Below are 27063 nucleotides of genomic sequence, written 5' to 3' on the forward strand. Positions count from 1 at the left end.
GCTGTGTCAACAATGGGTAGGTGCTTTTACTAGACGCGCAGACCTTCTGCCTTCACTGCAGTCTGTTAACTGCCTTCTGTAGCGCTGCTCTATCCGCCCTTTGAGCATACACCCTCCGCATAACAGAGCCTCCTACACAGTATCAGACGCTCTCTGCGCTGCTTCCCAATTCAGACTGGCACCCATATTACACATGCCTCACACAGTTTAATTAAAGCAGCTTCCCAGGCCATTTCCTAGGCTTTTGCCTCACCACAACAGGTAATAACAGCAACTTCCTTCACAGCGTTTTGACTCCTTGGCAAAGTAATTTGAGCTCCCAAGCCCCTCCAACGCGCTGCAATGGGCTCCAAGTCCCTCCATTCCTCTATTAATGGGCTCCAAGACCCTCCATTGTTGCAACGGGCTCCAAACCCCTTCAAAGCGCAGCAATGGGCTCCAAGCCCCTTCATGTAATGGGCCCTGAGCCCCACCAAATTTCACTTTGCCCTGTAGCTTCTTGGCACCCACTGTCCTAGGCAGCCTGCTGGCAGAACCGCTGGTCCCGTGCCTTGGCACTGCCCTCTACATCCTGTGCCTCTGTACCCATCGCTGGGCTCCTGTGTGCTTGATGATAATCAGCGCTGCCCCTAAATGAGAGAAGATCTTCTTCTTTGGTTAAGGGGTGGTGCATGTCCCTTCCTTTGTGCTGTCCCCCCAGTATAGCCAGCATCCTCGTCGCCATTTGTAAAGATTAGTTCTTGGTAAAGATGCCTCTGCCATCGAGGGATGTACTAGTGACTTCTTTAATAAAGTTCAGATACATTACATCAAGTACATCTGGTCAGGTTCATATAAGTTAAGGGCAGCATGCACCGGCATCCACTCCCAGGTGATCTACATCTCCAACTCAACATTCTCTCAGGCTGCATTCTCTGTCACTAACTCCAAGATTCTGTGCACTCTACTAGGAGTCCCGGGGAAGCTTAGTCACTGCAGAGTACACCCCCATTGATTGTGAATGGCCTGGTGCAGGAATAGTTGATTTAACATGGTGGAAGCCCACCCCGGTGTGTGCGTGTGCTCATCCTTATGCCCCATTGACAGTTTGATAACACCACATGCTGGGACATGCTCTGTTGCCTAGCAACTCAGCAAGCATCATGCAGGCAGGGTGACAGCAGACCGTGGAGCTACCACTGAGTCTAGAAATGTATGTGAATGCTGTAAAATGGCAAGATTGCAAATGTCTATATCTTTCTTATCCTGTGCAATACAATAATATGGAACTGTGAATGGTAATGGAGTCTGCAGGGGAATCTTTTTGTCATCTGGAGAAAGACTGCGATTGAGGCCATGGCCCTTAAACAATAAAAGGGCCAGATCTTTGAACTACCATTTGTGAATTAATAGCTGCTGGCTGCCTGCCTACTGCCCTTGAATGCCTCCAATAGTTGAACCCACCATAGTTTTTTCTTATCATCAAATAATTTGTCAGAGCATCACTTAATAAAAGCATCGATAAAGTCTAAAACCAATACCTCCTAAATCACAATTACAAAAAAGTACACTTAATTAAAATGTACAAAAATAAAATCGTGCATATAGTCTTGTCTTTCACCTGAAGTGCCACACTATACAAAAACTCTAAAATCTTAAACTTTTGAGGGCTGTATTTGGACACCTCTTCCATGCACCAAGTGGAAGCAGCACTGACATTTCTGAAACCTCAAGGAGAATCTCCTCTGCCTTGGAAGCAGTGGAAGCTGTACTTTCTGACTTACCTGGATGCTGTGGAACCTAAAAACTATATGGAATCCAAGAAACATTTGCCGTAACTCCATGGCCTAAACTCTGGAGGAAAAGGCAAGCTTTGCACTGTCTCTGCCATACTGGCTGGAACATAACAAAGAGAGGAGCAAAGCAAGAGTACTGAGCTGCCCAAGGAACCCCAACGGGAGCCCAAAGTGAAAGAGCAAGATTCGCATGTGGATGGTGGGATGTTCATGACCATCAATCTAGTGGAGAAATGTGTCTACTCTCCCAAGGACCAGATCCACATTGCTGGCGTACACACAGAGTCTTCGTTGACTCTGGCTCGCAGTTCACTGTTTTGGAGAAGTCACTCTACAAGAATGGGATTCAGCATCTGCTGGGCCACCTGAAACCACCTGACTATAACCCAGGAAGGTGCTCAGGGCACAGTATCTGTATCCATGGATGATTTAATGCATAAATGGCCTGCAAGCAACAACGATCGATTGGCCTATGTGGTATAGAGTGGTGGCATCAGGTAGCACTGTGAAGTGACAATCATAATGAAGTGACGATCCTTCAGGTCACCCAAGATGAACCTATGAGTGAGATTAGTTCAATTGTGGAGAAATTCCCAGATGCATTCTCTGTCAAATTGTGTTGTTTGAGGAACCTCCAACACCAAATACATGTTAAGAGTTGAACCTGTTTCTGTGAGGCGCAAAGTGCGCCCTGTTCCATCCTCAAACATGAACAGTACAAGGCAGGTTTTCAGATCTTGGCAGAGGGGAGGGGTAATAGAAGAGGTCAAAGCATCAGAGTGGGTTTCTTAAACAGTTCTAGCTCAAAAGTAAGATGGCAGTCTGCACATGTGGGTCAACCTCCACAGCCTCAGTTCAAACATTGTAGTGGATGCACAACCACTCTCCATAACATCGGGGCTGCTGAGTCTGATGGGTGGAGCCACTGCATGTTCCACATAAGATCTGAGGTCGGCTTACCACTAAATTCCCAAGCATCCTGACTTCATGGTTTACACCAACTTTGTCATACTTGGTGAGGAGGGTTCCTTAAAAAGTCTGCTGCATACCTACTGAGCTAGCATCTATTTTGCAGTGAGTCATGCGTGGGCCCTGGAGGAGGTTGCTGGGTAGCCCGCTTCAGTTACCATGGCGATATCTATGCCACATTTGGGGAACCATGTCCATAAGGAAGCCAGTGTTGACCATCCTACAGGAGAGCGTCATCACCATAAAGCGAGAAAACATTTTTCAGTTGGGAAGTTGATTACCTTTGTATCAGTATCTCCACCCAAGAGGAAAACTGTATGAGAATCTAGTATGATCCTGATCTTAGAACCAGGAGCAGATCGGATCATTTGTTGGAGATTGAGTCCTGTTCCAGGTTCGTAATAACTGTTGCCACTCTCAAGAAAGCAATCTCTGTACTGTTGCAGAAGGGTACAACGACTGTGTGGGGAAAGGAGCAGAAATGTATATTTAAGGAAGTGAAATGTGAAATGGCTTCAACATTCCTGTTCCACCATTTTGACACCCTGGGTCCCAGTTTGCCATTGTTGATGCTAGTGACTACTGATTGGGGTCGGAGTTTTCACATCAGTGAAAAGGGATTGAGAACAATGTAGACTATGCCTCTGGCCTCCTGAATGCAGCTGAAATTAACTACTCCGTGAGAGAAAAAAGAAGCCTTGGCATGTGCTTGGGCCTCAAAGTTTTGCCATTGTCTGTGGGACTTAAGAGTCCAAATTGCCATCTTACCATCATCCCCTCATTGGCCTGCTTTCGAATTCTGCCAATGAGAAGTTGTCTCTGAGGCTAATGGGGTTAGTGTCCCATTCCTCACAGAGAGGGAAAACTGTCCTAGCAGACCGCTTTTCACATCTGCCGATGTGTGCGAACCCACTGGTGATGCAGGGTTCTACCTTACCTGTAGAGCACTGTCAACGAGGCGGCTTTGCTTGGGTGCAATTCTCTCAAAACGAGTCGATGTGAGAAGAAGTGGCCAATCGCTTAGCCGAGGCCTCAGATTCTGAACTTGGCTGTTACCAGAAAATACATACAAAGACATTTCAGGGAGGACTAGTGTACAGGGGAGAGAACGTCCCCCCGACCCCATCAGCTGTCCCTGAAAATTAACCTCAATGGGCCATTCCTGGCACTCGTGATCTCAGCTTCATAGACTCATGAGGGCGTAGTAGTGGTGGTGGAGGATGAACCGTATATTGTGCTTCTTGGTACAGGATTGAACAGTGTGTTCTTGGAGCACGAAAGGACTTAAGGGTAGGGTCTCCTACATGGTGCATTGGAACTGTCATGTGCCATTTGGAACAAGTTTAGACTTGATTGTGTAGGGCTTACTAGGTGACTCCCACCAGGGAAACATATTTCCATTGTCACCGTCAGCTATATCAGCATGTGCTCTGTGATGGGTTTTATAGATATACCCACCACCGCCAAAGTGATTGCCTTCCTACGGGCAGTATTTCGAAAGGTAGGATGTCCAGATATACAAGTTAGCAACAATGGTCTACATTTCTGCCCGAAGAGATGTCCACTTTCCTTGGGCAGTGTGGGCTTTATCCAGCTACGACTCCATCGTAAGACATTATTTTATCATCAGGCTGGCAATGGAGACGTTGGGAGGTTCAATAGAGACCTGAATGACTCTCCAGTCTGCCGCAGCAGTGGGGGTATTTGGGAGATGACCATCTAAGAAATGTTGTGGAGCCACAGGACAGTTTCAAATTCAGTCACCCGGAGCCCCTTCTAATGGAATGCGGTGAAGGGGTCATGGAGTGAGGAGATGCCACATGGTAGATCGTGAGGCCATTCAGAAGAGGGATGACCAAAGTCAAGCCAACGTTAAGGTTTACCATCATGTGAGGAGGGACGCCATTCACAGAGCTGTGCAACTGCGATACTGGGTAAGATCACACTTCTGTGGTATATGTGGCCTGGGAAGCCAGGAAGTACACTGATGCAGGTGCAGGCTGTCGAGTTCAATGCTGGTTAGTGGTAGCCACCCTTGGAAATGTGGAACGTGGGGACGGCCACCAAGGGAAGACTCAATCAGCCACTACTGACAGCCCACCTGATGGTGGGTGTCTTAATGTGGGGCCGTCCGCGAAAACAATCAAACTCAAGGAAGGACGTGCGTCCATCGAGTCTACTGCTGTGCTTACCCATGTCCCCCCTAGTGTACCTAATTGAAGTTGGAAGAAGGAGACGTTGGGTATCCTGAGCTCTGCACTGCCAACTCTGTTAACTATTTGTTGTGCACTAATAACATCAGTGTATATTCTTCTCCTGGCTCCATACTGTGTGCTTCTGAGGTTTCCCTGTTGTCAGTGCCCAGGGAGTGCTCAGGTTAGAGGTTGTACTTCTTTCTCTCTGATGAATTAAGTAATTACCTCCATTCCTTGTTTCGCCATTTCACAGGCTCACATTGCTTTTTTCACACCACTTCTGGGATTCCTCCCCATATGTATGGAAGCAAGTCGTTTTTCCTGGGACCTTCTTCTGACAGGTCCCCATCCATTTCAATGCCATGTCCTGTGTTTTCATGGCTGTGTTTACGCTCAAACGGAAATGACGGAGTTAACACATCCAAGACTTATACCCTCGGCACCCTGAAAGCATTTGGGGGCTGTTTCATATGATTATCTGTATACACCCAAGATGGAGATTATGTGACAAATTTCGCTAACAAATCATATGCCAGCATTGAAGATGGTTCTTCCAAGTATTATTTCGCATTAAAAGAACACAAGTGAAAGCCAACCCTTTACATGGGTGGACAATGCTATAAGGTCACACACCAACCAAACCCATATCCCCTTGTGGGCATCAATGCACAATTTTAGCCACCTCAATATGAATGTATTAGAACATCTAGAACTGGCATCAAGTCCATTAATAGGCATATTTTTATTTTCACACCTTACCACATGTACCTCCTACGAATGAAAGTGCCACACACCAATGGTTGGCTGTAACTTGTCTAGTTTGGCACATGTTGGAAAATACTTCCTTGGCGCTGAAGGACATCACATTGCAGGTAGTGTTTTAAACGCATTGAAGACAATTCTATTCAAGATACATTTCCGTGCCAGTTCAGTGCATTAATATTGGAACATGTCACAGGATTGTTGTTTTAACCAAAGGAAGCACCAAGGCTCGGTTAATATACTCAGATTTTGGTGCCAAGCTGTAACACTGCACCAAAGACCCCCGTCCCCCAAATAAAGTCCAACCTGAGCCCCGAACTTTATCCCTAATGATGGTGCCTTGTGAGCATTCCAGTCTAAGGCGGTGTCTCGATGGTATTGCACACACAGTGGCCTTGCACATCTCACAAAGACACTGGAAACAGGAAAAGGACTAAGGGTGGTGGGTTTGGATTGTGTTTTATGCTGACGTTTTTAGTCATGTTCATTCTCTTTCTCCTCCTCCCACTTCGTTACCCGTTGCCTAAAATCCCCCCTTTCTTTCTTGCCCCACTCCGATCCCTCCAATTTGTGTCAGATTTTTTTTCTATTTCATTTCTCTCTTGTGACTGATTTCTTGTATTCTCGTTTTCCCACGCCCTCCTGATTTCTCTCCTTTCTTCCCCTTCCTCTGATTCACGTTTACTTTCTCTAACCCTTTCCCTCCCATGTCAGTTATATTTTCAGACAGAGCTGCACGAGGCTGGGACAGTGGGCCATCGGCTATGTGACCCAGGACGGCAACATCCTGCAGACCATCCCTCAGAACAAGCCCCTCTTCCAGGCCTTGATGGAGGGTGAAAAGGAGAGATTGTAAGTAGTAAATCACAAGCAGCGACCCCCAAGACCAACCTCCATTGATCCTGAGAAGGCGTAGCCTCTGGACTGCTTCTGATTGGCCGCTCTTTGCCTCGCTTTTAGGGTACAATTTAGGACACAATTCTCTATGTACCAAGGTAGATTGATGGGAGACTAAAGCTCCTGGCCCTGTAGTCCTCGCACAGTGTGCTCCCGAGTGTATTGTAACTACATAGTGTACATGCGCCTGGGTTTATAGACACTCTCCAGTCCCTTCCTAAGTGTCCAGACTGCTTCAATTTTCAAAGATTCCATATAGATTTTTCCTGGGTGTCTAGTGCTAGAATTTCCAGAACCCGACTTTGTAGGCACCAGTGTGCTCTCCCTTTCAGTTCAATTCAAGTGTGCTGTTGATTCACTGTGATAGGTTGTTGGTAGACTGTTTCTGTATAACAGAGTGAGCCATTGGGTGGTTCTGATACATGACGTCTGTTTTTATTAACCATTTATTAATGCATATGGTACACTGTTTTCTAATGTTTTGTCTGACCTTAAAACCATATTCTTATGTACAGTTTTGCTTGTGCTTTCGTAGAAACAAATTTGTAAGTAGCGATTTGGTCGACCTTATTTTGGTAGGTAATCTTTTTTCTTTTAATTGGGTGGTCTACCCTTGGCACACTTCCACAGCCCTCCCTGCCTCCAAACACACACCCCTTCATGTTGCAAATTAAATATATACATATGTCTTTATATTAAATTAGCAAAAGGTACCCGTACTCCGCACAGGTTCTGTAGACCGACATAACACTCTCTGCACTGTTGAAAGTCAATGGTTCTGTAGATCCCTGTTGTGAGTTGCTTCTGAAAGTCAATGATCCTATTGGTCCTTGTTGTGCGTCACTTATGAAAGTCAATGATCCTATAGGTCCCTGTTGTGCGTCACTTATGAAAGTCAGTGGTCCTGTAGGTGCCTGTTCTGAGTCGCTTATCGTTTGATGTGCTTTGTACTCTGAATTCGACTGCACTGAGAATGGATGCATGTGGCTGGCTTACATTCCCCAGAGCAGATATGGAGGAGTGGTGATAGCTGGTGTGCTGTGGCATAATGGGACCTTCTAGGGGCTCTCCACACATGTCGCCTCACCTTGCCGCAGTGCAAATATCTCTGAAACGCTGCATCCTATGGCTTTGAACCATGGTTTTCTGGGTCCCACAACGATTTTTGAGTTTTGTTTCTGGCTTCAAGACGCTTAAAATTAGGTTTGTGGGGTCCTTCTGTGAGCACATTGATGTTTCGTGCATTGCAGTGCAAATTTCTCAGAAACGGTGCATCCTAGCTCTTTGAAATCTGGTTTTCAAATAGGTACCTTAGAGTTTTGCATCTCGCATCCAGATGGTTGCAATGAGCTCTATATGCTCCTTCTGTGACCACCTTGAGGTTTCTCCACTTCCAGCCAACCGTCTCATGTGTGCAGGGGCTGAAATCCAGGGAACGGGTTGTGGTGCCCACATGTAATGTAGCCAGTGCTGTCCCGAGCATCTTAACAGGTAACTGTACAAAATGTGGTGCAGATTGGTGGAACAGTGTGGAATTGTATGAGGAACAAACAAACACACAAGCCACAAACAAACAATTTATTTTAGGTCAAACCACCAATATTAGGTCAACCAAAATGATAATTATTTTGTTTCTCTGAGTCCATCTTATACTGTAGTGCTGTTGGTTGATGTTTAGATTATGGGTCACTGGCGAGTTTGTGTGCCTGGTTGTGATGTATTGGTGTTAAGTTTCTTAGACATATTGTATAGCCAGGAAAAAGCTGTTTATTGACCTCTTAGATATATTGTATAGCCAGGAAAAAGCTGTTTGTTGACCTTGGGAGAATAAGAGTAACATTACACTCTGTAATATTCACACTTGTATAATTATTTGTATAGAATGGATCCATGTGTTTGAATGACATAGTAGTTCATACAATGGCTTGACAGTCAAGTTATTTGTATATTTGTTTTGCTATAGTGAATCGTTAGTTATGATTAAACTCAGTTATTGGTTGCTTAATCTTTATGAAGTGAGGGGATTAACTGATTATTGTTCATATTGAGGGGTAATAATGAGTCATTTGTTAGTTTGCTACATAGAATTTTATATTTGTTCATAATGATAAACACTCATTGGCTTCTTGTGATATAGTTAATCTAAGTTTGGTGGACTGATATTGCTAAATATGTATTTATTTATTTTATTGTTTTTTTATAATGCACCTAATACCGTACCAGAGTTCGGTTTCTAAGCGCGGATCCGGGATTCAAACCTCTGTTACTCTGCATGGTCTTTCTTCCAAGACCATCGTGTTGCCCCTGTGCTATCGTCCATTCAATAGTAGGTCTTTGGTGGGTTTTGATCCGCAGAAGCGGTCATTTGTTGGATTGTCCAAGTTATTGATTTGTTCTTATTTTTAAGGTCTGCTAATCTTAGGTTTTGTTGAGTTTGAGAGATGTAATAATCCACTTATGTTCCTTTCTTCCCTTTCCAGCTACCTCTATCCTGATGGACGAAACATCAACCCCGACCTCACACACCTGTGTGAACCTGCCAGCCAGACCTGCATTGAAGTGACCAGCGTTAGTAGCCATCCTTTACTCTCTGCTGGGGGTTTGGGGGTTTCTCCTGCTTACAGCAAAACATTCTCGTAGTGTTCTTCTTCCTCACTTTGATCTACCATAGCTGCGACTGAAACCCCAACTCAGAACGTCGATGTCAGAGGTGTTGTGTGTCTGTTCGTGGCTCCACCTCAGAAGCTGCATCAATCCTTAGACCACCTAAACCCTGGGGTGCCACCACTGTTGCGTTACGCTAGGGATGTTCGAGTCCCGAAAGAGAAATGTATTGTGAAAAAATAATAAACTCCCTTAGTTGCTTCCAAATCACAGCCTTAATAAAGACACAGAATAAGAGTGGACTTGCACACGCAGATTGTGTCAGGTGACTATAACTAATTGCATCCTACCTTGCAGCTTTGAGTTGGTTGCCCAGCAACGATCATTCTAAACTGTTGGCTGGTAACTAACACACTGCGTACAGTTACATGCTTCACAACACCCTCACCAGGCATTTTTAAGTCGTCTTGAGCAATGCCCATATTCAGGAGCACCAACTATTCTGCCATCAAACAAATGCAATTTTAATCACTGACCACCTAATTACTAGAGTTATGGTATGCTATGTAATAACACACATTCAAAAAGACCTGCATCATCCCCGAACAGGTAAGCACACATATCCTGATGCGACTGGCAGCGATCACAGGAACCAAACCTTTTGGTGCGAAGGTTTACATTTTTATACATGATCAGAAACAGAAAAAAATCAAAAACAAATGTCGGCACATGCTAACAAAAATTCTCTATGCACACTTAGGGCCTCATCACAAGTTGGGCAGAGTGGTAACAATGCAGCGCTACATTACTGCTCTGCCAAAATATGATTTGGGCGGAAAGTTGCGGATTCACCTTTCAGCTTTGAGCTAGCGTTAAATCTGCCGACCTTCTTCACATTTTGGTTAACAAAAGGGGGTCTGTTCTGACGTGTAGCGTTTTTTTGGGGAGGCTACTTATTGATTGTAGTAGACCTAAGTAATTTCTATTGTGTCAAAGAGGTACAAAAACACTTTAAATGTGAAGATGTACAAAAAGGAGTTCAGACAAAAATAGATATCAATCTGACAGCTTTTAAATTTATTTTGCTGTGAGGTGCATTAGGTAGTCATGCATCAGTAGTATTTTTTGAGAGGTATTTGTAGAAAAGACAATCAGAAATACAACAAATTCATTCATAAATACAGAGTGTGCAAGGAGGTTAATTCATAGTCTTAGCCTAGTCCTCACACAATTGTTGTAACAAGATAAATTGCAGAAATGCAATGATAAAACAAAGTAGTGCTTGAAAGAGCACTGTGTAATCACCACCTATAGTGACAAGTGATTAACAAGTATTAAATACAAGGCAACCAAAGAAAAGCAGTAAATGAGGAAACTCTTGGTTGCCTGTAGCCAGGCTGGAGGGTGACCTAATATTTGGTCGACGTCTAGATATAGATCAAAAAGATGTAGGGACCAGGAGAAGTATATGAATGATGGTCCTGAAGATGTTTCGGCTAAGTGCCTTCATCTTGGGCCTGGAGTAGGTCTCCCTAGGATAGAGATATATGGACACTATTAGTGTCTGAATTAAGAGTTAAAAACTGTTTATTAAAAAACACAAGACATGATCTGTTCCAAGAGTATGGTACACCACTGTAAAATTGGGGGCGGGGGAGACACAAGACTGACCTTGGGGGCTGCAATGCTGCATGAATCTGGAGATTGCTTGTGACACCTGCGTGGCGTGAGGTGTAGGATAGTATAGGCTTCTAGGGTCTAACAGCAGGCTGTGAAAAGCTACAGGAGTCAAAAAAGCACATACAGTTCTAGGTCAATGTACAGTTGTTGGTGGTCAAAACTGGAGTTTTAGTGACCTAGGTGCATAGAAATAGCAAGTGCTCACCTTGCTAGTTCGCTTATGTGTGGAAAATCACAGGAAAGGCGTGGGGTGCCGGTTGAGTGGCATCTGAGCACAAGACTTCGGGCCAGCGGGTAATGGTTTGGTGTAGCCCAAGTCGATTTCTAGTCTGTAGCAGTTCTGTTTAAAAACGAGATGTGTGAACCCGTTTCATTAGATGGTATAAATGAGGACTACAATCAATGCTGGGATTAGGGGTTGAGATTACCTGAGATTCTTGACCTGAGCTTGATGCAGGCTGGCGTGTGGAGTCGCGTTTTCAACTTGTGACTGGGGCGCCACGTACACCGAAGGAAAATCCCCAAGGAAAGAAAAGACTGAGCTGTTTACGGCTATGCTGGGTGCGCATGCGCGCCGGGGGTAGTTTTTTTTACTACCCGGCGTGTGCGCATGCGCATACCAGCGTTGCTGTAGCGTTTCAGAGCGGGACTGCCTGAACAAAACGCTAGTCACTAGCACATGCACCTTAGGGAACGAAGTGCCGCATTCTTATTGAGCATGGAGTGGAAAGTTAATGTAAATGTAAATTCCCCGTGACTTGTGCGGACTGTGTCGAAGTCTGGAGGCCAAGTACATTAGGCAGCTGGCATTAGGAGTGGCAATATACAAATGAACGTTGTCCTGCAGGCATGTGTAGGAGAGCAAGTAAACGGTTGTATCCCTGTTGAATTGGAGTATAGTAGTAGGTGCCCTGATGGACAAAATGCGGCTCCTACAGGGTAGCAGATGAGCTGGAAATGAAATGTGGTAGGACCTTGTGGGGAAGGGAAGGAATAGATACGGATCTAGTTTAATGCCATCTATGGTGGCGTCTACATGTGGCAGGAGAGGTGAAGGGTATCTCAGGAGGTGGAAAGTATGGCTCCTAATTATATAGTTATCTGCAGAAGCGCGTGGGGTCTATTTCATTTAGCCCGTTGGTAGTGCTTTTAAGTTTAAAAATCCACCACGCCTCTTTATGGTTGAGTGAGTTGGTGGCTTTGCTTGTATTAGGTACTGAATCTATTATCCACGACAGAATATCGTCTGGTCCATGATGGTCTCTTCAATTAGGCAGCAGCACAGCAACATATTGCTTCCACAGCCTCAGGAGACGTTCTATTAAATCTAAAGAAAAAATGCTTCCGGACGGAAGTACATGCACATTTTCTTAGGGAATACCTAAGAGTAAACCTTGTACCAATGGGATTGCTGGTCAGAAATGAACCAGCATTATTCCTTGAGGACAAGGAATATATGCTGGGTTTCAGTAAGATCTCGACAAAATGCAGCAAGGACTTAATGGCCCTTACCATAACGACAGCACAACGCATCCATACCAAAATACAACAAGATCTAAAAGAAGAAGAAACCAAATTTCTAAATGATGACAGTCTGTCCAACGCCAGAGAGAAGTTGAAAGAAATTGACAAAGCCTTTGACCAATTCACTTCTATCACATTGGAGAAAAAACATAAAAAATTGGCAAAGGATATTAGCAATTTCAAAATAGAACTAGTTTACCCATATCTCTCAGCAGAATATAAGGACAAGAAGGAAAAGGAGAGACTGGCCAATCAAACCTCAGCCACCAGAAATAGACGTAAATGGGTCTCTTTTTCCGACACTTCGAGTTATGATTCGTCATCAGGAGATTCCAACCCAAACAGATACAAAAACAGGCAACAGGGACAATATCAACCTCCAAACCAGATGCCTTTTTTAGGACAAATGGCCCCCAGAGGCGCATACTGGGGGCCGCCTCCGCATCCACAGGCAATGCAGTTTTTCAACTATCCCCATTGGGGACAACGCAGCCAGAGGAGGAAAACGAATCGCAGGTTCTAACAGGAATACCAATTTTCAACTTATCAGGACATGTGCTTTCCAAAGAAGAAACTTCCATCCTCACCAAAGGATTATCGTTTGTACCCACAGAACATACAGACTGGTTCAAACTGGATATTGAACTATCCAATCTTTTCAGAAGTATCAGAAGGAAAGTGTACTTCAGGGACAAAGACCTTCACCCAGAACAAGATGACACAGGACTAAAGATTAAATCTACATTCAATCCAATGGAAAACGAGATACCCAGTTCCTTGCTTACTTTTGAAAAATACATAACAAAAGAAATAAGAAAACTCCAAACCAATCCCCAACAGTTAAAACAGAACTTGACCATAGGTGAACGCAAGGCTTTAACAACCTTAGCAGACAACAAGAATTTGATCATAAAAACAGCTGACAAAGGTGGTGGCATTGTGATTCAGAATATCACGCAATATAAAGGAATGGTGATGCAATTACTAAATGAAGAAGGCAACTACAAAAAACTAAGAAAAGACCCCTCAGCTGCTATAAAACACAAAATCCAGGAAACAACTAGATTTGCACTAGAGCAAGAGTGGATCACAGAGCGGGAGAAAATGTTCCTTAATACTTCAGAAAACAGAATACCGGCTTTCTATGCTCTTCCAAAACTCCACAAAAACAGCCAAAACCCTCCAGGCAGACCAATTGTGTCAGGGTGTGGTTCAATTCTTGAACCAATCTGTAAATTCATAGACCATTTTCTAAAGCCCCTAAGCCAACAAACACCCACGTACCTAAGAGATACCATGTCAACTATCTCCAAATTTGAAGGCCGCCAATTCAACAGCGAACAGGAAATCCTAGTCACCATGGACGTAGTTAGCCTCTATACTAATATCCCACAAGAAGCAGCGGTAGAGTGCATTCTACATCATCTAACTCACTTTATGACCCAGAGAAGAGTTCCCACCAACTTTATAGTGGAACTGCTTGAACTTGCGTTAACTAACAACTTCTTCACTTTTGATGACAAATATTATCTTCAAACCAGCGGAACAGCGATGGGAGCAGCATTTGCCCCAAGCTTGGCAATAATTTTCATGGCAGAATTTGAAAAGCAACATGTCATTGACACATCCAACCCTTTCCAAGATAAAATCTCCTCATGGTATAGATATATCGACTACGTCATCCTGATATGGAATGGGAATGAAAACAGCCTCACCGTATTTTTTGAGTGGATCAATACCCAGACCCAAGAGGCAAGATTCACCATGCAAAACAGCAACACTGCCATTAACTTTTTGGACCTCACCATCTTAGTCAAGAATGGCCAACTGCAATGCAACCTTTTCACAAAAGAGACTGAGAGAAACACCCTACTTCACTACAACAGCCATCACCCAAGGAATTTAAGGGACAACCTCCCATATGGCTAATTCCTGAGACTGAGGCGTAACTGTACAGAGATGGCCAAATTTCAAGAACATGCCAAAAAACTACAAAGTAAGCTACAAGAAAGAGGGTACCCCAAATAACTCGTCAGGCGGACCATAAAAAGAGCAAAATACACGCCTAGAGAAAGCTTGCTAACACCAAGAATGAAAAATCAGTATCAAGAAAATACTCTCACATTTGTCTCTACTTTTGGCCCAGACACAACCAAACTAAAAGGAATATTGAAAAAATGTTGGCCTCTGGTACAATTAAGCTTGCCAGAAGAAAAAACACCCAGAATGGCACTCAAAAGATCCAAGAATCTGAAGGACATGCTATCACATGCCAGACTAGAGAAGAAGTCACAAAGATCGACGCTCTGGAACATGCGGGAAATAAGGGGGCACCACCCCTGTGGCACCTGCACAGTATGTCGCTTTACCAGGAAAATGTCTTCATTCAGAATAGGCGAAAAAGACTGGCAACTCAGACAATTTACAAATTGCAAAACAGCAAATGTAATTTACATTATTGAATGTCCCTGTGGTCTTCGCTACGTGGGGCAAACAACTCGTCAGATCCACAAAAGGATAGGAGAACATAGATCTCGCATCAGATGTAAAACTGCCAATGCCCCAATGGTACAACATTTCATCGAAAACCATCATGGACCAGACGATATTCTGTGGTGGATAGCAGATTCAGTACCTAATACAAGCAACGCCACCAACTCACTCAACCATAAAGAGGCGTGGTGGATTTTTAAACTCAAAAGCACTACCAACGTGCTAAATGAAATAGACCCCAAGCGCTTCTGCAGATAACTATATAATTAGGAGCCATACTTTCCACCTCCTGAGATACCCTTCACCTGTCCTGCCATATGTAGACACCACCATAGATGGCATTAAACTAGATCCGTATCTATTCCTTCCCTTCCCCACAAGGTCCTACCACATTTCATTTCCAGCTCATCTGCTACCCTGTTGGAGCCGCATTTTGTCCATCAGGGCACCTACTACTATACTCCAATTCAACAGGGATACAACCATGTACTTGCTCTCCTACACATGCCTGCAGGACAACGTTCATTGTGTATATTGCCACTCCTAATGCCAGCTGTCTAATGTACTTGGCCTCCAGACTTCGACACAGTCCGCACAAGTCACGGGGAATTTACATTTACATTAACTTTCCACTCCATGCTCAATAAGAATGTGGCACTTCGTTCCCTAAGGTGCATGCGCTAGTGACTAGCGTTTTGTTCAGGCAGTCCCGCTCTGAAACGCTACAGCAACGCTGGTATGCGCATGCGCACACGCTGGGTAGTAAAAAACACTACCCCTGGCGCGCATGCGCACCCAGCATAGCCGTAAACAGCTCAGTCTTTTCTTTCTTTGGGTATTTTCCTTCGGTGTACGTGGCGCCCCAGTCGCAAGTTGAAAACGCGACTCCACACGCCAGCCTGCATCAAGCCCAGGTCAAGAATCTCAGGTAATCTCAACCCCTAATCCCAGCATTGATTGTAGTCCTCATTTATACCATCTAATGAAACGGGTTCACACATCTCGTTTTTAAACAGAACTGCTACAGACTAGAAATCGACTTGGGCTACACCAAACCATTACCCGCTGGCCCGAAGTCTTGTGCTCAGATGCCACTCAACCGGCACCCCGCGCCTTTCCTGTGATTTTCCACACATAAGCGAACTAGCAAGGTGAGCGCTTGCTATTTCTATGCACCTAGGTCACTAAAACCCAGGTTTTGACCACCAACAACTGTACATTGACCTAGAACTGTATGTGCTTTTTTGACTCCTGTAGCTTTTCACAGCCTGCTGCTAGACCCTAGAAGCCTATACTATCCTGCACCTCACGCCACGCAGGTGTCACAAGCAATCTCCAGATTCATGCAGCATTGCAGCCCCCAAGGTCAGTCGTGTCTCCCCCGCCCCCAATTTTACAGTGGTGTACCATACTCTTGGAACAGATCATGTCTTGTGTTTTTTAATAAACAGTTTTTAACTCTTAATTCAGACACTAATAGTGTCCATATATCTCTATCCTAGGGAGACCTACTCCAGGCCCAAGATGAAGGCACTTAGCCGAAACGTCTTCAGGACCAACATTCATATACTTCTCCTGGTCCCTACATCTTTTTGATCTATATCTAGACGTCGACCACATATTAGGTCACCCTCCAGCCTGGCTACAGACAACAAAGAGTTTCCTTATTTACTGCTTTTCTTTGGTTGCCTTGTATTTAATACTTGTTAATCACTTGTCACTATAGGTGGTGATTACACAGTGCTCTTTCAAGCACTACTTTGTTTTATCATTGCATTTCTGCAATTTATCTTGTTACAACAATTGTGTGAGGACTAGGCTAAGACTATGAATTAACCTCCTTGCACACTCTGTATTTATGAATGAATTTGTTGTATTTCTGATTGTCTTTTCTACAAATACCTCTCAAAAAATACTACTGATGCATGACTACCTAATGCACCTCACAGCAAAATAAATTTAAAAGCTGTCAGATTGATATCTATTTTTGTCTGAACTCCTTTTTGTACATCTTCACATTTAAAGTATTTTTGTACCTCTTTGACACAATAGAAATTACTTAGGTCTACTACAATCAATAAGTAGCCTCCCCAAAAAAACGCTACACGTCAGAACAGACCCCCTTTTGTTAACCAAGTTTTGCCAGCCCATTGTTCTGCCGTAATTGGGCCATCCCTCCAGTTACCAGACCTTCTTCACATTTACAGCCCAAAATAGCGTTGCAGTAATTGCCCCGAAAATGCTCCATTGGGTTCAATGGACCCAATATAAATGTGGTCTTACTGCTGTACCACAACTCGCGCAAAATAGCGCTAGACCAAGTTGCGGTAATGCTATTTGCATTGGGCGGAATCCCGGTGGATCTACTGCCGGGATCCTGCCCACTCGTGATGAGGCCCTTTAGCCAAATAATTGCATATTATTAGCACATGAAAAATGCACAAACAATGAATATTAACGTATACATAAATAAAAGAATTGCTAATCATACTACATTACCAATGGCTTCTACACATAGCCATCCCTCAAATATTGACGCATGGATATACCAGCAATCAGCGCCTTGGTGTAAAGCACTCTATAAATAAATCAATCAATCAATCAATAAAACCAGGCTTTGCACATTGGTAAACATACTGCTATTTAACTAATACTGAGTAAAAACCAAAACCTAAAGCAAAATCTGTACAAAGCGGAAAGAAAATGTAATAGATATAGTTTAAATAATAACATGAGACAGTCGCAATGTAATTGCGTGACAGAATGCCATCTCAGAGGTTGTGCAATCCAGTACTTTTTGGATACTTACTATGTAAAATTATGGTGTTTTTTCCCTCTCCGAAAGAACAAAACAGTTCCCTTTTAATGATCCATGCTGAATGTTATAGTGGACACGACTACTCTACTAACAGCTGCAATGTGAATAGGCAACATGACAGCCATCGAGTAGCATGTGGCTGCCTAAAACAGCCTGCTGAGTCAAAGGAACTCCTTCAGCCATGAGCTGCCTTTAACAGTACTGTCTCCCATGTCCAAAATACCTTTAACTGCATAGCCACATTTGTCTGGAGAAAGAGTGTTGGCTGAATATAAATGTAAGACTATACTTGGTTAGATGTAATAGCATATCAGAAAATGTAATATAGTTAAAATTGCCAAATCCCTATTTGACGTTATTTATATTATCCACTTGGTTTCAATTTGACCTAGAGCTGCAGGGTCTTTTGTTAATAATGTCTCCTCTTTGACCCACGACAGATGGTGACTTGCCCGCAAAACCCTTTGTTCACTGAAGGGAAGATGTGACACCTTTCGCAGGAGATCCGTACTTACCTCCTCTATGGGCTGGGTGAGAGCTTGGAGCTTCATAGGGGCTTCTGCAAAATAATGGGGATGTAACTCCCAGGACATAATTAATATAGGCGGAGAGGGAGTGGAGGAAGTACAGTGTTATTGAGAGATGACCTGTACAGTTTAGAAGGGCCAGTCATCTTGGATATGCGAGAACCCCACTTCCTTCCTGAGACACTCCTTAATTTCCTGCAGACTAGGCACTTTGGGGGCTGACATCACAAGGAATACCCTTTGTCACCACAGTGAGCATGGACCCCCCTTACAGAAGGCTTGTTGTGGACCGATCCGCTGTGACAAAGTGTACCTGTAGTGGGTGAGGCCCCCTCTTAATTGAATCACATTTGGAATCCATCCTGTAAAGCGTAGTTAAGGATCACCTTGAAGAATCATCTTGAAGCCATCCTTGAACAACTTGAAGGGGATGTTTACTACTTCTGGTGAACATTTAAAGCAAGCTAGTGGAATAAAAGCCTGATTGTTGCTGGGCACCAAGGACTCTGCCTGCTGAAGTGGCAAGCCCTGCAAGTGCCTCTGCCAGCCTTCCTGGCTAGAAAGGGCAAATGATGGACTCACTTTTCCTCAGGGACCCAGGGAAGGGCCCCACAGCACTGTGGAATCAGAAACAAAATACAATATTACGGCTGTTACACCAAGCAAAGGAAAATACACCGACACGGGTTTATAAAGATTCCCAGAATCTTTATTACAAAACTGAACAGTATTCAACAAAGTACACAAATAGCTATTTGGCCGTCAATACATCACAGAGACCACCAGCAGGGTTCAATGTGAGCAGTGACAGAATTTCCTAGCTTGACATCGACGCATTTATAAAACTTGTAAAATGATGTCCAGCCCTCTTACAGGTTAATCATACACTGGGCTAGGGTCGCGCCAGGTTCACTTTCCTAATTTACATATCTCGTGCATGCGGTTTACTTTTCAATACATTTACTAACACACTCCATTATTCTTTAATTTAACATTTACATTCTTTGCATATTGTTTTAATACAGACTAAACAAATGTTTCGCATATTATATTCGGATAGCATTACTGTTCTTGTATACTTGTAGTTTAACATTGCTGATTCCAGTAATCCCCTGCTCCCGAGGTCAACAAAGGGCAAGGTCTACATGACCCTAACATATAGCCTGAGGGCAGGTTGGACGTTAACTCCCCTACAGAGGTTGGAGAGGTTAAAGCAAGAACAAAGACACACGAGACGGCCATTTTAGATTACAGGGTGACTTTGTATAAAACCCCAAAATGGCGGTTTCTAACCTAAAATGGAGGCTTGATTCAAGATGGCGGCTTACATCAATTTCTAAGGTCAAGACCTTGCCGTAGAGAGTTATTCGTGTACAATTTTAAGCAACTTGGCGTAGGCCAATATACATACAAATCGTTTGTAACAAGAAGCATAATTTAATATCCGGTTTGACAAACCCTCCTTTTGGCCTATGCCAAGTGCTAATACTACTTCTGATTTGCTTGCAAGTAACTCCATACGTCATCGTCCATACACCCCGAATCATTGTCGGACATATCTATTGCATTAGGTCTGATACCAGAGTTTCTTTCAATACATACTCTTTGGAGAGCTCCTTTGGGGTGTATATTTTATTCCCTAATACACTCGATGCTTGCGCGCAACATCCCCCTAATACTGAGCATATACCAGGGAGACACTGTATACAACAACAAAGAAACAGAAAACTTCCCAAGATAATCAGTACGGCCGAGAACAACTTCCATCCCCATGACCGTAGGAGGTCCCAAAACCATGTACCAAGTTCCCAATTTCCCTCAGGAACATGTACTTCTGAACTAAGAACATGTAGATTTTGTATCGCCCTAAAGATCGTTGGAGAGGAGTCTGGTATGTAAACGCAGCAAGCGGACCCCACTAATTTACATACTCCTCCACACTCAGCCAGAATGACATCTAATGCCATCCGGTTCTGAAGAGCTACTAATCTTATCGCTTTCTGTTCTAACGTCATATTATAGAGTATGTCAGTGGTCTGATTGATGGTTCTCTCCAATACTCTCGCTAGTCCCCTAATATCTTCTGAATTCGTAATTTGCCCAACAAATGGCACAAAAGATTTCATAATATCTCCTAGAGTTTGCGCTGGAGTATCCCCTTTTACACCTCGTCGTGAACGAGTCTTTGCAATTTCTGTAGTACTGGCAATAAATACCCCAGGTAATAGAATCCCTAAATAACAGGTTCCTTGCCAATCCCTGGGCAACCACGGAAATGCCACATTACCGCAAACAAAATAGACAGGTTCGCCTACGTACAGAGGTCTGTTTTCACTAGTCAAATTCGCAACGTTGGCGCACTTTCTAAAATTACCCATTGACCGTGTTCCATTCCTCTGTATGCAGAAGGATACTGAATCGGGGCTATGATTAACAGAATAAGATGGAGGCATGGCATCCTTATTGCCTATAGGAGCCATTTTGAAAGAGATTAAAGACTGAAAAGGACGAGACAATCTATCAGAGGGCCTAATAGAAGCAACGTTTGTCTTACTTCTATTTGCAAAAAGCGAGCATCCCAGGGGCATCAAAACATTTTTTTCAAAACTATTTAAATTTGTACCATCAAAGTTCCCTGAGATGCTGTCATTCCATCGACCAAAAAATAGTGCTCTAAGAGAAGCGTAACAGTCAGTTGTCAGAGGCAAAGGGTAAATATACCAACCTAGCCCCTTATCCCCATGTTGCGGTAGATGTGTACAGATCCAGAAGTTGGTCTTATTAAAAATTGCATGAGTGGCATTCATTATTAACAAAAGGGTATTATTCTGATAATTCTGTCTATGCAAAGAATCTCTAGGCGACAAAGTATGCAATTGCACAGAAGGAGTGGGAACCACAGATACATTTTCAATAGGTAAAAAAGTCCTCTAACGGATATGCTTCTTCCAGATACCGTAACCCAAACCCAAAAATCATTATAAATCCAGTAATTAGTACGAGAAGGCAACAATACACTTTGGGGGTCCCCTTACATACTTGATCATTGTCCCTGCTAGTCACATTTTTATCTAAAAGTTTAGTACGAGCGGTAGCGGGTGCAGGTATCGTAGTCTTCAATCGAAAAACACCAATTGTTTGTTTGCTGGCGACTCCAGTCGCGCCTCTTCTTAATGTCTTTCCCACAACCCTTAGCCAACAGAATCTTTCCGTACAATCGGGCCAAAAAGACAAGCCCTCAAATGATTTTCTCAGTCGCACAGTCAGACCATGCTGTACATTTACTTCCTTGGGCGCAAATTATATTTTGCAGTTTCTGGCGGGAACAAAGTGGCGTCACTTCCCCCTGGAAGTGGCGAGCGGACGGAAATGGGATCAAGAAAGGATTGATCCGGAAGTTCCACTGTTGGGGAGTGCGGAGACAAGATCTGCGGATTCTGAAGCGGTCTCCGATTCTCCCTTGTTGGTTGTTGCTGTTTCAGGCACACTAGTTACAGCAGTGGGAAGGGATTCTGTGTCTTCTGTATCGTGAGGCACGGGCTGTGGGATCCGCTTGGTGTGCGTCGCATGGATCCAGTGTTTACGACCTGCTACCCGCACGGCAGTCTGAGTAACCAGCAGGACTTGGTAGGGACCCCTCCACCGAGGTGCAAGGCAAGACAACCTCTCAAAAACCTTCGTGAGGATCCAGTCCCCCGGTCGTAGACTGTGACCGGGACCCTCGTAGTGCACAGGTAATGCCTCTCGCACCTGGTGATAAATTGAAAACAGATTTTTATTCAACTGGTTACAGTAGTCTGAAAGAAGCACATTTTCTATATCCCGTAATGAGCGACTTTTTGGCATACCCCAAATATTAGCAGGTCTCCCCATTACCACCTCAAAGGGAGAGAGCCCAGTCTTAGTTTTAGGGGTTGTTCTCATCGATAGTAACACGATCGGTAAGGCGTCTGGCCATTTTAGCTTGGTGCCAGCACACGTCTTAGCGAGTTTGTTCTTTATAATGCTGTTGTGCCTTTCCACTAATCCGGCACTCTGGGCATGTCTAGCTGAATGGAACCACTTGTCAATCTGTAATCCTTTGCAAATTTGTAGGATTACATTGGCAATAAAGAGTGGCCCATTGTCTGACCAGATGACTCTCGGCAGCCCGAACCTAGGAAAAAACTCTTTCAACAGAGTCTTTGCCCTGGTTATGGCCATTGCATCTCTAACCGGGAAGGCCTCAACCCACTTACTAAAGGGGCAAATAACAACCAATACATATTTAAGATTGTTACACCGTTCCATTTCGATAAAATCAAAGTGAATAACCTCAAACGGGACAGAAGGTGGAGCAAAACTTCCTCTAGGAGTCGAGGTACCTTTCCCTACATTGTGCTGCAAGCAAACCATGCAGTTCTGGACAAAACGCTGCACAGTTTTAAAAATCTTATCATTGGCCCATACGCTGTGTAGCATTTTTGTTATTTTCCGTGCACACACATGTGTCGGACCATGAGCCATAATAACCATCATTGTAATGTAGGCGTCAGGGTGTAACCATTTCCCTTCAACATTGTCAACCCAACACCCATCATCATCCAATCTCCCTGCACCCTCGATCCATCTCTTAGTTTCCTCTATGGTAGCATCTGCTTGAATATCTTTTACAACATCGATACTTTCTCCCAAAGTGCAAACATTTACAATTTCTTTTACAGCTTACTTTTCTGAACTGAAATCAGTGGCAGTCTTTTTAGCTATCTGATCGGCGAAGGCATTCCCTTTTCCTACATCATCTGTAACTTTTTGATGTGCTGAACATTTTATGATAGCTAACTGAACAGGGAGTGCAAGTAATGAAAGCAATCGCACTATTAAAGTGCCGTGCTGAATTTTCGTTCCGTGCGAGGTCAAGAAAACTCGTTCTTTCTAAAGTCTACCGAAATTGTGGGCCACCCCAAAGGCATACTGACTGTCAGTATATATATTCACTGTACGCCCTTCAGAAAGCTCACATGCTCGAGTTAACGCTATAATTTCTGCGGCCTGCGCAGAGTTATGCATAATTCTTTTAGTTTCCACAACCGTGCTTAAAGTAGTGACAGCATAAGCAGCCGTGGATGTACCGTCTGGAAGTTTAAAACAAGAGCCATCACAAAATAGCTCTCCTTGAGGGCTATTCAAAGGCGTGTCTTTCAAATCGATTCTGCCTTTAGTCTCTTGTTCTGTCATATAAAGGCAATCGTGTGACGTATCGTCATCATCAACAGTATTTTGTGAGACAGGTAAAAGTTTAGCCGGATTTAATACGCAACACCTCCGAATTTGAATGTGAGGGGCAAACAAGATTAGTTCATATCTTGTCAATCGTGCAGAAGTGAGGTGTTGCGTTTGAGTTCTATTCAATAGAATATCTACAGAGTGAGGTACCATTAGGGTTAACGCATGACCCAGGACCATTCCCTCACTCTGTTTTACAGACGCAGCAGCAGTAGCAACAGCGCGAAAACATCTTGGCAAAGCGCATGCTACTGGATCAAGGGCGGAGGAATCGTACCCGCACGGGTTATTCTTCCCTCCATGTTCCTGCGTTAACACAGCCAAAGCACATCCATCACGTTCATGCACAAACAATACAAAGGCCTTATCATAATTCGGAGTTCCTAAAACCGGCGCTGAACACAGCGCGGATTTGAGCAAATCGAATGCTGTCTGGTGTTCCAAGGTCCATGGCAATGGCAAGGAAATGCCCTTCTTTGTCAAAGCCAGCATTGGTTTAATCGTTAACGAAAAATTTGGGATCCACAATCTACAATAAGAAGCCATACCTATCAAGGCTCTAACTTCCTTTTGCGTATTTGGGACAGACATACCGGAAATGGTCTTTATTCGTTCAGGTGTCAACCGTCTTCCCTCCTTTGACAGGAGATAGCCTAAATAGGTGGCAACAATATTGGAATTTCTTAAGTGAAGCTTTGTGGCCATGTTTTGCTAGATGACAAAGCAACAACACGGTGCCTTCTTTACAGGCACTCTCAGAATCAGCAGCCCAGAGGAGGTCATCTACATACTGCAGTAACGTGCAAGTAGTAGGCAACTCGAGGGTATCAAGCTGCTCTTTCAATGCCCTACTATAAATACTTGGACTCTCCGTGTACCCTTGTGGTGCACGAGTGAATGTAAAAGAGCGTCCACCTAGGGTAAACACAAACAAATACCTGCTATCCTTGTGTATGGGAATACTGAAAAACACATTTTTAAGATCAACAACGCTAAAATGAGTGGCAGAAGCCGGAATCATGGTTAATATCGTCGTAACATCAGGTACAATAGGAAATTGAGGAGCCTCAATTTTGTTAATAGCGCGTAAATCAATTATAAAACGAAAGGGAATCGCATTATCACCTTTTTTGTATACTGGCAAAATGGGGCTGTTACATATGCTACCCGTAATCTCTTCAATTACTCCACGATGTACAAAATCAGAAACTATACATTTCGAAGCCTGTTCGCCTTCAACTGAGATCTTATATTGCGGCATGCGAGGCAATTTTACTCCATGTTTCAAAATAATTTTAACAGGTTCAATTTGGAGAATGCCCACATCATTATCATCAATTGCCCATAAGCATTCAGGAACATTACTAAATTCTGGCGGTAAAGGTCGAGTCAAAAACTGAGAGGCGTGTGATTGCTGAGGTGAAATTGTTAGCCGAATTCCATCCGGAGAACAATGAATTACTGCATGTAATGCCTTCAACAAATTTAGCCCCAGCAAGTTCTCCCCACAGTTTGTGGTAAGTACAAATGGACACTGTTCCTTGAAGGGACCCAGTGTTATCGATACCGGCAAAGAGACCGGACAAACTACAGGTGTGCCTGAGAACCCTACGGAAACGTAGGATTGCCCTGACAGGGGAATATTTGGAACCCGCGAATGATCAATGGAACATTTATGTGCTCCCGTATCTACTAAAAATAGATGCTTCCTATTTCCCACCGCCATCTCAACGTAGGCGCCTTTCTGATGAACGGGAATAGGCGTAGGTTCAAAATCCTGCTTCGGGCAATCCTAACGGAACAGAATATTATCAAAAGAAGCTCTTCGGAGAGGTACGCGGCAGAAGGGTGATCAAAAATGTTTCTATTATCCACATTCAAAACTTGCTTATCTTGTGAAGGAGGTTGCTGTGATTCTGGTGTAAACTGACCTCTGCCAGGGCCCCCTGCACCTGGGCGACCTCTGGATCGTCTACTCATGTTCCCAAATGACCTTTGCTGTAAGGTCGGACATTGTGCGCGTCAGTGGCCTTCCTGCTGGCAATAGGCACACTGGTTAATGGTTACCGGAGCCAAGGGCGCACTTCCCTGTAGAAAGTACTGACCTCTAAATTGATTACCCCCTCTAGGGTTTCTAACAATCTGCTGCAATAAAACTTTAGTTTTCAAGTCACCCTTTTTTTTCTCAAGTTTCTCTTTTTCAGTATTTACACGATTTTCATAATACTGAGCCATATGCAATACTTCTGATTGGGACTTCGCCTGCCAAGCGCTTTCAGAGGACATAATCTGTAACTGGATGTCAGGCAGCAATCCACGTACAAATTTGTCGACAAACAACCTTTTCCCTGACTCTGTGCCCAAGTCTTGTCCACTGAAATCTTAGAATACCTGCTCGAACCGATTGAAAAAATCGTTAGCACCCTCAGACTTTCCTTGCACACAAGCTGTAAGCTTGTCCCAAATGATTCTTTTTTCTGGAACCATAGTTTTCAATTTTACAATAATTCTATCAGACAAGGTTAATATCACTTGAGGTGGTCGTTCGCCAGCTGGTCTTTCTCTGTCTAGCCTAGTCATGTTATCCCATGTATCTCCCAACCCAGGTATCTCATCTATAGTCCTAATCTGCTTCCACAAATCAACTGGCAGGAGTACGGGAAATAATAGGTCAATATCACTTAAAGTGAATACCGATGACTGTAAGACCGACTCTATTTCTTTATAGAATCCGGTCGGATTTTTTCTTATATCAGGAATAGATTGCTTTATGGTGTTCACTTCCTGTCTTGAAAACGGGACGTGAACAAACAGTAAAACGTAATGTGCAGGAATTTCTCCGGCTACTATACCTCCTGCAGCATCAGCCGCAATCTCAACTTTCAGGACAAATGTCAGAGGGACCTCTCTCATAGGCAACTGAGAAGTAGGCAGCCCCGAACGCTTACTAAGCAACAGAGCCAAGTCAAGCGCTAAGGCAGTCGAAGAAATATCAATCGAAAAAGCTCTCTTATAAACACTCAACAATTCTGCGGGACAACAAATCTTTCTTCTTACACACTCATTCTGCAGGTGCTCTACCATCACCTGTATCACTTTCTTTTGCATTTCTAATGTCTACTGACTATATGTGTCATATACTTCATCTGGAGTTATCGACATATCCGAAATCTATCTTATCGCGTCCTTTGTACAAATTCGTGCTTCCTCACCTTTTAATTCTCGATGAGGAGAAAACCGTTTCTGTAAGCACATAATACCTAAACTATCACCATCTACTTCCTCGTTCTGTAACTCTTCCAACTCCTTCCTATACTCAAAAATCCTCTCGACATGCTCATATACCTTCTCCGCAGTTTCTCTGGACAACGCTAAGGCGTTCAAATCCCGTAACTCTTTTGGGAAATCTACATCATTTAGTCTATTCCACATTATACTTAAATGAGTCCCTAATCCTTCAATAAAAACATTTTTCTCAGGCATATCTTTTAAATTTTCGAGTGTGGAAAAAACATCAACTTGTTCACCCTTCTCCATACAATGTTTAGCCCAAG

General features: G+C 43.7%; 1 protein-coding gene across 3 annotated transcripts in view; it reads left to right on the top strand.

Annotated features, from left to right (window-relative positions):
* CBLC (Cbl proto-oncogene C) overlaps positions 1-27063 on the top strand; it is a 699319-nt gene that overhangs the window by 322248 nt on the left and 350008 nt on the right. For 2 of the 3 annotated variants that reach the window (XM_069640995.1, XM_069640994.1), the window contains exons 5-6: positions 6416-6553; positions 9079-9166. The exons of the other annotated variant lie outside the window; for it this stretch is intronic. In XM_069640995.1, the coding sequence (XP_069497096.1) occupies positions 6416-6553; positions 9079-9166 (226 nt within the window). The remainder of the gene's footprint in view (positions 1-6415; positions 6554-9078; positions 9167-27063) is intronic. 3 annotated transcript variants of the gene reach the window in all.

The sequence above is a fragment of the Ambystoma mexicanum genome, chromosome 1q (assembly GCF_040938575.1).
Source record: "Ambystoma mexicanum isolate Mex_15411 chromosome 1q, UKY_AmexF1_1, whole genome shotgun sequence".
Taxonomy (NCBI): Eukaryota; Metazoa; Chordata; class Amphibia; order Caudata; family Ambystomatidae; genus Ambystoma; species Ambystoma mexicanum.